Genomic DNA, 13,825 nt, shown 5'->3' with positions numbered 1-13,825 from the left:
CTACATTTTGGAGGCTTAAAAAATGTAGGAATAAAATGACAGTAGCTAAAAGTCAAGCTGAATTAGCTCATGTCAAGGAAAGTAAATAACAAGAGGATTTTTAGTTATATAAATACAAAGAAAATAAGGAAGGATGAGGCTGGGACTCTATGCAGTGTGGATAGGAAGGGGATTACACATAATCTAGGTATAGCCGAAAATCTAAATGAATGTGTTGCCTTTGTTTTCAGTAAAGATGATAATATGGAACACAGGCATGACTACAACACGGCTGATGAAAATGAGTATATAGAAATGGAAATTACCACATGTGACTTGGAAGGAAAATTTAAAGAGCTTAATGTGCTCAAACTGGGGGTGGGGGTGGACTGTATCATTTCCATCCCAGAATACTGAAGGAACTGGCACATGAAATTGCTAGTCCAGTGGCAAGGATATTTAATAATTCTATTTGTGGGCAATACCATATGGACAATAGCTAACACTGTACTTATATTTAAGAAAGGGGTGGGGTACGGGTGGAAGTGATCTGGGCAATTACAGACCTGTTAGTCTGACCTCAGTAGTATGCAAGGTTTTAGAGCAAATTGTGAAGGAAAGAATAATTAAGTTCATGGAGGTAAATGGTAATGGGGATGTAATGCAACATGGGTTTACCAAAGGTAAATTATGCTAGGCTAACCTGACTTTCTTCTTTGAGAAAATAACTGATTTATTAGATAAAGGAAATGCAGTAGATCTAATATACTTGGACTGAAGTAAAACATCTGACACTCTACTACATGGGAAATTACTAGCTAAATTGGAGAAGATGGGGATTGGTACAAGAAGGTGTAAGGTAGATAAGGAATTGGCTAAAGTGGAGAAGGCAACAGGTTGTGCCGAAAGGTGAAGAGGGAGATTACTAGTGAAGCTCCTCAAGATCAGTCTTGGGACCAACTTTATTCAATATTTTTTATTACTGACCTTGGCACAAATATAACTGTGTGCTAAATTTACTGATGATACTAAGTTGAGAGGCATCACCAATGCAGAAGATGATCAGAATATTATATGGGAAAATCCTGATGACCTTAAAGGGATGAAATTCAATATTACAAAGTGCAAAGTCATGGATTTAGAGTCTAATAAGAATTTCTGCTGCAAGCTGGGGTTCATTGTTTGGAAGTGACAGAGATGGAGAGAGACCTAGATATGTTGATCCATCACAGGATGACTACAAGCCACGAGTGTTACAAGGCTCTGAAAAAGCAAATGGAATCCTAGGATGTATCAGAGGAGGCATTTCCAGAAGAGATAGAGAAGTCTTAATGCCACTGTACAAAACACTGATTAGATCTCATGTGGAACACAGTGTAAAAATTCTGATCAGGTGCAGAGAAGAGATACTAGGATGACTGGGGGCATGGAGGGACTCTTATGAGAGGAGATTCATAGATTTTAAGGCCAGAAGGAACCATTGTGATTATCTAGTCTGACCTCCTGCATATCACAGGCCACAGAACCTCACCCACCCTTTTCTGAAATAGACCCATACCTCTGGCTGAGCTACTGAAGTGCTCAAAACTTGATTTAAAGACTTAAAAGTTACAGAGAATTCACCATTTATTCTAGTTCAAACCGGCAAGTGACCAGTGCCCCATGTTGCAGAGGAAGATGAGCACCTCCCCCTCCTCCCGATCTCTGCCAATCTGACCTGGAGGAAATTCTTTCTCAATCTCAAATATATCGATCAGTTAGACCCTGAGCATGTGGGCAAGACCCAGCAGCCAGAGACCCTTTTTTTCTGGAAAAGAATTCTCTGTAGTAACTCAGAGCCCTGCACATCTAGTGTCCAATCTCTGGCCAGCATGGAGATATTGCTGATAGCAGTCACATATGCCATTAGAGGCAACCTCATCATACATCTCCTCCATAAACATATCAAGCTCAGTCTTGAAACAAGTTAAGTTTTTTGCCCCCCAATACTCTCCTTGGGAGGCTGTTCCTGAGCTTCACTCCTATGTTGGTTAGAAATCTTTGTCTAATTTCAAGCCTAAACATGTTAATGGGCAGTTTCTATCCATTTGTTCTTGTGCTAACATTGGCCCTTAACTTAAATAACTCCTCTCCCTCCCTGACTGCAATCATATCTTCCCTCAGCCTTCTTTTGGTTAGGCTAAACAAGCCATGCTCTTTAAGTCTCCTCTCATAAGGTATGTTTTCCATTCCTCTGAGCGTCCTAGTAGCCCTTCTCTCAACCTGTTCTAGTCTGAGTTCATCTTTATTAAACATGGGAGATCAGAATTTCACTCAGTATTCCAGATGCCTTGTATAATAGTAATAACTCTTCTCTGTCTCTACTGAAAATATTTCACCTGATGCATCCTATGGTTGCACTGGCTTTTATCACAGCTGCATCACATTGACGGCTCATAGTTGCCCTGTGGTTGACCAATACACCTGTCTCTCTCTTCCTCTGTCACTTCTAACTGATACATTCCCAGTTTATAGCAGAAAATTTTGTTGTTAGTCCCTACGTTCGAAGTGCATGTTGTTGCACTTTATATGATTTTATGAAAATATGCTAATAAGTGTGAATATAATGTAACTGGAATATGATTTATGCAAAAGGTCTCCTGTAAGGTATCATTACAAAGCTTATAATTTACTGAGTGTGGTCATCATATTTGTATGAATGTATCATTCTTGTATCTGAAACTAGAAATATGAACTATAACTCTGAAGGCCTATTGTAATTATGCAAAGTGTGGGCCATTAATGGAGGTTTGGAATCTTGATGGCTCCCATCAACCATGAAAATTGACTGTGGATGGCTCTGTTTGCTTGCAGGCCTTCCTGTGTGTCAGGCTGGGAGGAATGAAGGCTTGAAGTCTTACAGTGACATGTGATCATGTCACCTGGTATTGAAATCCATCTTAAACCTGGGACTTTTCCATTTAGAAGGAGGGGTGGGGACCCAGAGAGACAAAAGATTCCAACCTTGTGCCAAAGCTATATAAGGAGGTGGAACAGAACAAAAGTGGCTGCAATCGTGAGAAATCCCCTAGCTACCACCTGAGCTGGAACAAGGACTGTACCAGGGGAAAGGATTGTGCCCAGACTAGGAGGTGTCCCGTCTGTGATAGAAGCTTATTGAAACATCTGAGGTGAGGTTTTATCTGCATTCAGTTTTCATACTGTACTAGGTTTAGACTTGTGTGTTCTGTTTTATTTTATTTTGCTTGGTAATTCACTTTGTTCTGTCTGTTATTACTTGGAACCACTTAAATCCTACTTTTTGTATTTAATAAAATCACTTTTTACTTATTAATTAACCCAGAGTATGTATTAATACCTGTGGGGGAGGGGAACAGCTGTGCATATCTCTCTATCAGTGTTATAGAGGGCAAACAATTAATGAGTTTATCCTATATAAAACTTTATACAGGGTAAAATGGATTTATTTGGAGTTTGGATCCCATTGGGAGCTGGGCATCTGAGTGTTGGAGACAGGAACACTTCTTAAGCTGTTTTCAGTTAAGCCTGCAGCCTTTGGGGAATGTTGTTCAGACCTCGGTCTGTGTTTCTAGCAGGCTAGCATGTCTGACTCAAACCAGGCAGGGCACTGAAGTCGGGGAAAAATGGGCTCAGAGGTAGTCTCGGCACATCAGGTGGCAGTCCCAGAGGGGGTTTCTATGATCCAACCTGTCACATGACTATTAAATATTCCATTTCTGTTACTCCAGTTTTCAAGGTCTTCCAAATCTTCTTGTATGATATTCCGGTCCTCCTCCATATTGGCAATACCTCCCAACTTTGTGTCATCCGCAAATTTTATTAGCACACTCCTACATTTTGTGCCAAAGTCATTAATGAAAATGTTAAATAAGACTGGTCCCAAAATCAATCCTTGAGGAACTCCACTAGTAACCACCTGCCAACCTGACTGTTCATCTTTCAGTACGATAGGTTAAGGTCTCCTAACGAGTTCCTTCCCCACCTTTCAGTTGTCATATTAATCCCCATCTTCTCCAATTTAACTAACAATTTCCTATGTGGAACTGTATCAAATGCTTTACTGAAATCCAGGTAAACTAGATTTACTGCATTTCCTTTGTCTAGAAAATCTTATCTTCTCAGAGAAAGAGATCAGGTTGGTCTGGCATGATCCATTGTTTGTAAAACCATGTTGTATTTTATCCCAACTACCTCTATGACTTTAATTACTATCTTTCAAAATTTGTTCTAAGACCTTGCATACAACTGAGGTCAAACTAGCAGGCCTATCATTTTCCAGATCACCTTTTCCCCCCTTTCTTAAATATAGGTATTATATTTGCAATTCTCCAATCCTGGGATATGTCCCCAAAGTTTATGGATTCATGAAAAATCCTTGCTCTTGGTCTTAATATTTCATATGTCAGTGCCTTTAATATTCTTGGATGGAGATTATCTGGGCCCTCTGATTTTGTCCCATTAAGTTGTTTGGGTTTTGCTTCAGCTTTCACCTTGGATGTGGTAATTTCTACTGCCACACTCTTGCTCCCATCAGACACCCTGCCATTGCCCCTTATTAAAAATCAAGGCAAAGTATTTGTTTAGGTGTTGACCCATACCTAAATTATCTTTAATCTCCACCCCATCCTCAGTGTTTAGTAGTCCCACTTCTTTACTTGTTTTCTTTTTATTTACATAGCTACAGAACCTTGTACTATTGGTTTTAATTTCCTTTGCAATATCCAGTTCTGCTTAGCTTTTGGTAGTTCTCACTTTATCCCACACTTTCTGATCTCCAAGAGTTAGCTTTCCTTGCTGATCCATCCCTTCCTCCATTCCTTGTAGGCCTTCTGCTTTCTCTTAATCTGTTGAGATGCTTGTTCATCCAGTTTGGTCTGCAACACTTCCCTACGAGTTTCTTCCCCTTGCTTTGGATGCAAGGCTTCAGATAGTTTCTGCAACTTTGACTTACACTAATTTCAAGTTTCTTCATATTCAGATGCTTGAGTTCTTCAGTTCAGTCAACTTCCCTAATTCCCTTATTTTATTAAAGTTTCTTTTGCAATCATGGAACCTAGTTCAAGACCTATTTTTGTTTCTCCTGGAAGAGCTTAGCTTATTTAAACTAGAAAATAGAAGGCTTAGAGAGGGTATATGATTGCTCTCATCAGGCGGGTGGGGTTGGGGAATAAACACCGGGGGGGGGCTATTTAAGCTACAGGACAATGTAGACACATGACCAAATTGATATAAACTGGCCATAAACAAATTCAGAATGGAAATCAGAAAGGTACTAATCATCAAAGGAGTGAGGTTCTAGAATATCCTCACAATAGGAGTTGTGGGGAGAAAAAACTAGATTAGTTTTAAGAGAGAGATGGACAAATGTATGAGTGGGATTGTATGATGGAGTTGTTTGTGATGGTGGAAGACAGGGCTCAACAGACCTGGGGGGGGGGTCTCTTGCAATTCATATATTATGTTCTTAAAAGTTTATGTTTCAGGGCTTCTGCTGGCCTCCTGTAGGGTTCAAGAAAGGACCCCCGGAATGTATTCTTGGATGGTTTTGTTTGGTCTACTTCCTCTAAAGCATCAGAGATAGTCATGTGAGATGGGATACTGATGGGCGGGCCAGGGCTACAAAGAGGCATTGAGCATTCTCTCTCTCAGATGCTTGGCTGGCTGATTCTTGCTCACATGCTCAGAGTCTAACTGATCACTGTATGTGGGGTTGGGAAGGAATTTTCCCTTAGATTAGACTGGCAGTGACTTTGGGGGTTTTTTTCTCCTTTCTCTGCAGCATGTTGCACAGCTCACCCACTGAGATAATCTGTGTATATTTCACTTATCAATTCCCTTCCATTGCAAGGACCTTGGGCATTGGTATATGTCAGCCCCTCCCATGCTCTGCCTGTTTCACATAATAGTTTAGGCTCCTGTGGACTGTAATACTTTGGATTTAGTGTGTGGGTGCTGGGTTTGTGTTGTTGGCCTCTGATATGCAGGAGATCAGAGTAGATGATCTGATGGTCACTTCTGGCCTTAAACTCTATGACTGTGAGATCTGGAGTGGACTAATTGCCATGTTTGTTTGCCACCTTTCAGTCCTGAAAGGACTGACTCTAAAACTACCAACTCAGCTGGTCTAATATGCATATTTACAATTGTAACACACCTTTAAAAATAAGTTAAATCTGGAGCTAAACACCTCTGCAGTGTCCTCTTTAGACAAATAAATAGAATTAATTTTTTGAAGAAAATGTTTCATAATATTTTATGTAACCTATAGCATATATACAAAACATACAATTCTGACAGGATAGAAGGTGTTTACAATCTGAATATGTGGTATTTTTGGTGTGATGCATGGGGATTTGACCAAGGGATAAGGCAAAAGTATTGGTCTTCTATCAAATAACACTGACATTTTCATTTAAAATAACATTGTTTAATTGCTACTATTTTTCATGCTATAGACACAATGTACATTGGATGTAATTCACTCCTGTGCAGAGGATCAGCACAAAAGCCGGTGCAAAAATTAAAATCTTGAAATAAAATAAAATCTTGAATAGGACTTAAGTGTTTCATGGGCTTTGTGCTAGCCCTGTGCACTGGTGTGAATTTCACCCTTGTAGATGAGCTGGTAAGAAACAGAATATTTGGAGAGTCCACGAAGCTATCCTTGAATGATGAGTGAAAGGCATGTCATGCAAGCATGACAGGGAAATAATTTTTAAAACATACCTTGACAGGAACAGCAGCCAGACTAGCACCTGGTTTTTCTAAAAACTGCAGCTGTTTTGGAAAATCTTCAAGACAACATGTTGAATAAATATACAGATGTTTTTTAAGGAAAAAATGCATTTCTGCTAAACGTAGAACAACTCCTGTATCAAAAACAGAAGTGAACAGTGCATCTTCCATAGAAAATGATCCAGGTGTTGATTTGGAGACAGCTTTGGAAAGAGAAAATCATTAATTTACCATTTGCTAATTAGAAATATAGACTTTCTATGACTGCTTGGCATTTATAAATCTAAAACATATAATAAATTTAAATAAATTCAGCAATGAATCTGTACATTTTTTTTGCAGAATTCCTAAACTGATGGTTCTTAATTGTTATTGTTTATTTGAATTGTTGTAGCACCTTCGAAGCCACAGTCATGGACCAGGGCTGTCTGTAGCTGAACAAACATAACAAAAGTAGCTTAAGAATCCATACAATTCTGTGACAGACTAGAGCACCTACCTCCCAGTTGGCGCTTGCAGAAAGAAACACTTTGAGGTGATTATTTTAAGAGTTGCTCAGTGGAAGGAAGAATCCATCTCCCCCAGGAGCTCAGTTAGGGCTTACCCTGAGATAACAGCTGAGACGGAACAAAGCTACCCCTGGAGCTTGAGATGTAATGTTTTTAACTGCAACTCTCACTATCACCTTGATAATCGAATATTTACTTAGGCCTCCATAATTAAAAGCAGTTTGAAAATGAAATAGCTTACTGAAATAAAAATGAGAAATCCATTTCAAGAGACCCATTTAGTGATGCAAGAGAGACATAATATGGTAGGCATTTACAGTGGTTTTACATTAGCATAACCCCATTGACTTCAGTGACGTTTCTCCTGATTTACACAGTGCAAAAGAGCTCAGAATCACGCTCAGTATCAGATACTTTGGAGTTAGTCTCAGAGAATAATTCCCCTAATTCCCCTGGCATCAAGAAAAAAAAAAAGTAAAATTTACAGTTCATACCAAAGAGAGGGCTCATGTTATGTCTTATTAAGTAATTATGGTAGCGGATTAAATGGACCCATGTTATAGTTTGTTTCCTCTGGATGTCCTTGGAGATATTACATTCTGTTCCTTCACTTTCTATTTGGTCCTTTTCACTTTGTATGATTTCATTTTTGATAGAAGAGGCCATAAGGTTTTTATAGCGAACCTCATATCCATCTGCAAATGCAAAAACAATTAAATCTAACTCGCACCCATTTTATTCAACCTCCCAATTTGCAAGTTTTAAAGCTAAGGTGTACTTCACAGCAGAAAGAAACTAAAATGCACACCAAAAGGGAATTTTATTTTCAGTGCTATTTCTGAGTCTTGCGCTGAACTTTATCATCTGCAGCTGAAATGCCAGCAATGTAGCTATACAAGGGAAGTGACTATAAAGCCCTTTCCAAACTGCTTTCATATTTGTTTACCAGTCAGGAGAAAATGTTTTTAACATTCAATATTTTAACATCAAGAGCCAGATTCTGCCTGGTCCTTATGTGAATTCAAGCTGGGGCGGGAGACAGGAGGAGAGGCACATAGCACCTTCAACCTCTTTGTGTGGCCCACATGAGGGCCAGGCAAAACTGCAGTTCCTGTGCTCAGGGGAGCACAGTCCCCTGAGGACATGGAGACTGAAGACAAACAGTTTGGGAAGGAGGAGGAGGAATATATTCCCATCCCTTTCTGCACCAGCCTGGGGAGCAGGCTGTACCCAATAAAGGAGGGGGAGGGGGTAGGCAGTAGGTACACTGTCCTTGAGCTAGAAAACTCCTGAAAGCAATGACTCCTCTCTGGGCCCCATAGGACAGTGTGACTTCTCTTACTCTGGGCTGTGCCTAATAGATGTGAACTAGCTCCAGAGTGCATATAGTTTTCGATATGATTCTTCCATTATGTCATATTAGGCCATTCCACATTTCCATGTTTTGGCTTTTGCCTTTAGTGTCTCTGATCTTCCCATTGGTAGTGCACAGGCAGACTGCTAGGTGGGTGTAGAACACTACTGATCTCAGTAGGGTTTGATCTGCATGTGCAATCCACTGCAGGATCAGACTTTGACTTTTCATTTTCACTGTGCAGTAGGTTCTAAACCCAACCTAATAAGACCATTATAATAAAAATCACTCTGTTCTAGTTATTTCTGATTTTTGATCTTTTGTTTAAGAACTCTTGTTTTACTTAATCCACGACAAACTCAAAAAGCACATTGGCCAATCTTATTTCTTTCTTTTAATGAAACCGTTTAAAGGCCAGGTTACTTGTACAATGTATGGGTCTCTGACCCTCCTTATAGAACTTGATCCTGATTTTGCAAGTGCACTGAATACTGAACTCCATGAAACCAGTTGGGCATCCTTCTCTCAGAATACTTGCAAGACCAAGCTCCTTTTTCATTATTTCAACCCTTAGGAGTGATGGCTGATGAGGCAGTCTCCTGCATGAAACTCCTTTGCCAACTTCAAAAAGGAAATAACTGACTGTAAAGTTCAGAGGGCACAATCTATACTTAGCAGGGAGTGGAGCAGAATGATCAGTGAGGCTAACTCTCTACCCTGCTACTGCTGCCCTCCAGGGTTAAAAAAACTTTTAAAAGCTAGGGAAGTTTCAACAGTTTTGCCAGTCTTGAGCTAAGGAAATAAGATCCAGAAGTGAGAAACATGCACAGATGCTATCTTTAAAGACGCTATTGTTAGCACAAAGCTCTCAGCACAAAAGAGAATGTAATCCGCACAATGAAACAGTAGAGATGGGGTAGTGAGTATTCACACTTGTATTTCAGCACACAACACAGGGAATCCTTGCATCTGCAGGCCTGGCAGCACTATTTGAACTCTGCCTGATTCAGTCTCTTTTCCAATTCCTTGCTGTTTTCAAAGCCTACAAAATCTACCTCTACATTCTTGTCTGTCTCTTACAACCATTCAAAAAAACCTTTGGCATTAATTCCCAGTGACTGTCTCCCAAACAACAGTTTATGCTAATTATGTGTGCATATAGAAAAATAAGTAAGCCCTCCATTATTCCCATTTTCATTGTTAAAGATCATTTCACTGTTAATTGTAAAAACAGAATGTAAAATGCCCACACTGTATATAAGTGAAATTTTAACAATTTCCCTCATTAGTGCCTCTAAATCTAATATTTTACATGCTGTGTTGCTCATTTTCATTTCAATTCTCCTTTTCATATTATGGCTTATTACTTCCTTTCTACATCCTCCAGTCTCCTTTGTATTCCCTCTCAAAACAACCAGGACAAACACCTGCAACATTTGCTAAAAGAAAAATGATAAGCAACCGTCAGCAAATGGAACTCATGCCAGACAATTAAATTAATGGAAGGCTGTAGCACACAACCCATCTGTTTTTATAAACCTATCACAACACATCTATTTAACAGTGGTGTAGTAAGCAGTCATTGCTCCACTTCACCAACATGTATCAGACAAAATAATTCCATCTACAGGAGTCATTTGGAATAACTGAAATTAAGTCATTGGAACAGAATGTTATCACAGCATCAAGGTTTTCTGTTTCAAAAAATATCAACATCTCTGTTTTGCCTTGGTATTTACATAGCATTTCAAAATCATTGTTCCACAGCAACACTTTATTTCACTGAAATTATTTCTTAAATAAAAACTGCCATTTCATCATTTTAATGAGCTCCATTGTTTGCAGAATAATTCTAGAGATTGGAGAAAAATCTCCCTTTGTTAATTTTATCTTTTATCATTCAGTAAACATGGATAATTTTTTACCTTGTTTCTCAAATGGAGCTTGATTTTTAAGGAAATCTTTTTTGTTTTCTGTTACTGTGAGACTGATCTCTGTGTAGCTCTAGGAACAGGGTTTGTTATGAATCAACCAATGCAAGATCACAAAACATTATTTTTGGCTGAGTCTTACATAAAATCTACTGAATATATATTTTTTTATTTACTGGACTGGAAAGATAGTGTTGGATAGTGGTTGATTAATAGGATATAATAGATTATAATTAGGGCTGCAGGTTTGTCACTGTGATTTTTCTGTCTGCCTGTGACTTTTCTCCCTGTCTGTGTGACTTTCCCAAAGGCTGGGTCACTGGCTCAGTGCACAGTGGAGGCCCAGGGAGCAGTGGGAGGTAGGAGCTGGACAGTGAACCTACCTCAGTCCAGTGAAGAGATATGAAGAGACTGGAAGTGAGCCTGCTCTGCATTCACCAGGCACATCGTTGCTCAGCTTTGGCCCCACGATCCCTGCATCATGGGGGGAGGATAGGTGGGCCAAACTTCATTAAATGGCATTATGACCTAGCATGTGGGGTCACAGAACCTCTCAGGTTTGGCTCACATGCCCTTCCATCATAATGGGGGAGATGTGGGGTGGTCAAACCTGAGCAGTAATGCAACCCTGCACACTAGGTCACAACAGCTGGAGTGGTGCACTGAGCCCAACCCTGTGGAATAGCAGCTGCAGGAGCCTCTGCTGCAGACTGAGCATGGGACACCAGGCACAGTCCTGCAGGACAGGCACTGCAGGAGCTGCCACTGCCCAGGGTGAGTGCGAGGCAGGCTTCTTCTCTAATCCCCTCTCTCCCTTCCTCACAAAGTGGGATTAGGGTTGCAGTGCTGGGGCTACTGCAGGTGGGGTGGGGCAAGGAGGAAGGTATTTTTTTTAAATAAAAAAAATCAGGGAGCAGTCAATAAATGCAGTCACTCATGACTTTTACTGAATTTACCATTTGTGCTCTAGGACTTTTTATAAAAAAAATGCCATGACTAATCTGCAGCCCTTGTAACAGTTGGCCATGCTCCCTTGGTGATATGAAGTGCTGGCAGGTGAGTTAGCTGGCACTATAACCATTAGGACTGTAATTTGCCCTGCTCCTGTAAGGGTATACTGGGGCAGTGACAGATGTTCCCTCTTCTTTAAGTTTTGTACTTTTGCAAGCCAGGAAGGATTTTGTCTTCATCTTACATGTATTACAAATAAAATGTATTGCAAGCATGAAAAACTAATAAGAAAGCTTTCATGTTTCTTTACTGCCAAAAAACACAAGTGATTGAACCTAATACCAAGGTAAACAAGATGATCTGACTTTGTAATATAATAGTGAATTTACATATTAAATTCAGTGTTATATTACATGTGATGGATATTTTCCATTGATTATTAAATGTTCTACAATTGTTAGATATAAAATAATACCAGACAAAAAATCTTTGTATGAAGCAAGAAGGTCCATAGAAGCAAATTCTGGGATGTTCTGTTCTGTTATGGCTTTCACCTGGTGGCCTTTAACACCCTTCTTTCCAATTAATAGCTGAGAAGCAAGCATAGCTTCACTGACCTAAAATTAACATTTAATTTAGTCAGAATCAGGTCACTGTAATATGTATACATATATTGAGACTAGAAAACAAACTACAAAAAATTAAGCACTCAACATGAGAGGTGACTGGGGAAATCTTCCATTTCTCTCTGACATACAGTACATATCTCACTTAAATAGATAATTACTGTTGACAATTTAATTATTACACAAGTGATTTCAAATCAGACATCCTCACTTGGATGCCACTGATGTCTGCCCACATGTCAAATGTGTTTGCATACATATAAGGCCCTTAATTCCTAGGTGTGCATTGTATCAAAGTAAAAGCAACCTGTGTCAGATAATGGCCAGGAGAGATGAAGGCTGTATGAGCAATGCTTTTAATTTTAAGTATACCAAATAACATGCCTGGCAGAAGTCCCAATGAATTTTAATTCTTGTCCCTCCTGCCTTGTGTTGTCTTCACAGCTGGTAGGAGTAGAATATAGAGTACGTTTACACAGCAAAACCCCCCCTGAGGCAGCGAGTCTCAGAGCTCCTGTCAACTGACTCGGGCTCACGGGATTTGAGCTGTGAGGCTATAGCCGTGTAGATGTTTGGGCTCAGGCTGGAGTCCGAGCTTTGAAACCTGGCAACGGAGTGGGCCTCAGAGTCCAGGCTCTAGCCTGAGTCCGAACACCTACACTGCTATTTTTAGTCCAGCAATGCAAGCCTATCAAAGCTGATTCCCCACTCTGGCACTTCGAGTGCAGAAGATGGGGGCCCACAAGGATTCTAAAATTAATACTGGCCACTCCAGGCTTGTATTAAACTCCCAAGGTTACAGCTTCTCTCTGACCTTGGATGGGTAGATGTTGCCACTACCCAAGTGCAGAACCCCTTTGAGAACCAGGAAGGCACACTTGGGAATTCCTCCCTGTGGGGTACTCTCAAGTCCTTTCCACACACACCCCCACCGCCCCCAGGGAAGAGCTGAGAAAGAAATAAAAAAAAAAGAAATCAGCTGTCATCACCAGCTAATTAAACAACATGTGCACAAACCTCTCAAGACACACAAATTCAATTCTGTTCTTAACAAAAGGTAAATATTATTAATAAAAAAAGAAAGAAAATACATCTGGGAACGTAGGCATTTGCTAGATTTAAAAAAAAACCAGCTACAAGGATTAAGCATCAAGAATAGCTTTCTTGAGGTCCATCTTGAAGGTTACAAGCAAAACAAAAAGCACCTGGGGTTAGCACAGAGGAATCCAGAGATAAACCTAATTGCCTCTTCCTAGACATTTCCTGATCTACTTACATATCTGGGGTTTCAAATGAGTAGTTTCTAGGTATGATACTGAGGATTTTTCCTACCTGGCCCAAGCTTCTTACAGCATAGTTGCTCTGTCCCTTCTCTTCGGGAGAACAACCACAGACAGACAAAAGGGGATTGTTTCAATTTTTTGAAGTTCTAGCCTTCCCATTGGCTCTTTTGGCCAGGTGCCCACTCACTTCCTTTTACGTATGCATAGCAGTGAGACTTATTAACCCTTTAGAGGTAGAGCAATTAGAGAACAGCTACTAAGAGGGATTTTATAGCTACTGGCTGGCTGGGTGTCCATAAAAGGGAGCTACTCACTCCTCTTCATTTATCACAGAGCCTGAGTCAACTGACCCAGGGTGTGCGATTCACTGCCACAGGATTTTTTTTTTTTTTTTTGCTGTGTAGTCATACCCAAAGATAGAATCAAGCACAAAAAA

The 13,825-nt window shown here is 40.0% G+C and overlaps 1 protein-coding gene across 1 annotated transcript in view; it reads right to left on the bottom strand.

The window, feature by feature from the left end:
- Nucleotides 1-13,825, bottom strand: part of CFAP54 (cilia and flagella associated protein 54) — a 191,924-nt gene that overhangs the window by 18,297 nt on the left and 159,802 nt on the right. The window contains exons 54-56 of the mRNA XM_050935964.1: nucleotides 11,956-12,097; nucleotides 7,739-7,939; nucleotides 6,727-6,938 (exon numbers count right to left, since the gene is read on the bottom strand). Coding sequence (XP_050791921.1) covers nucleotides 6,727-6,938; nucleotides 7,739-7,939; nucleotides 11,956-12,097 — 555 coding nt within the window. The remainder of the gene's footprint in view (nucleotides 1-6,726; nucleotides 6,939-7,738; nucleotides 7,940-11,955; nucleotides 12,098-13,825) is intronic.

This window comes from Gopherus flavomarginatus, chromosome 1 (assembly GCF_025201925.1).
Source record: "Gopherus flavomarginatus isolate rGopFla2 chromosome 1, rGopFla2.mat.asm, whole genome shotgun sequence".
In the NCBI taxonomy this organism is placed as follows: Eukaryota; Metazoa; Chordata; order Testudines; family Testudinidae; genus Gopherus; species Gopherus flavomarginatus.
The sequence above is the reverse complement of the archived record's forward strand: the minus strand, read 5'-3'. Positions and strand labels throughout refer to the sequence as shown.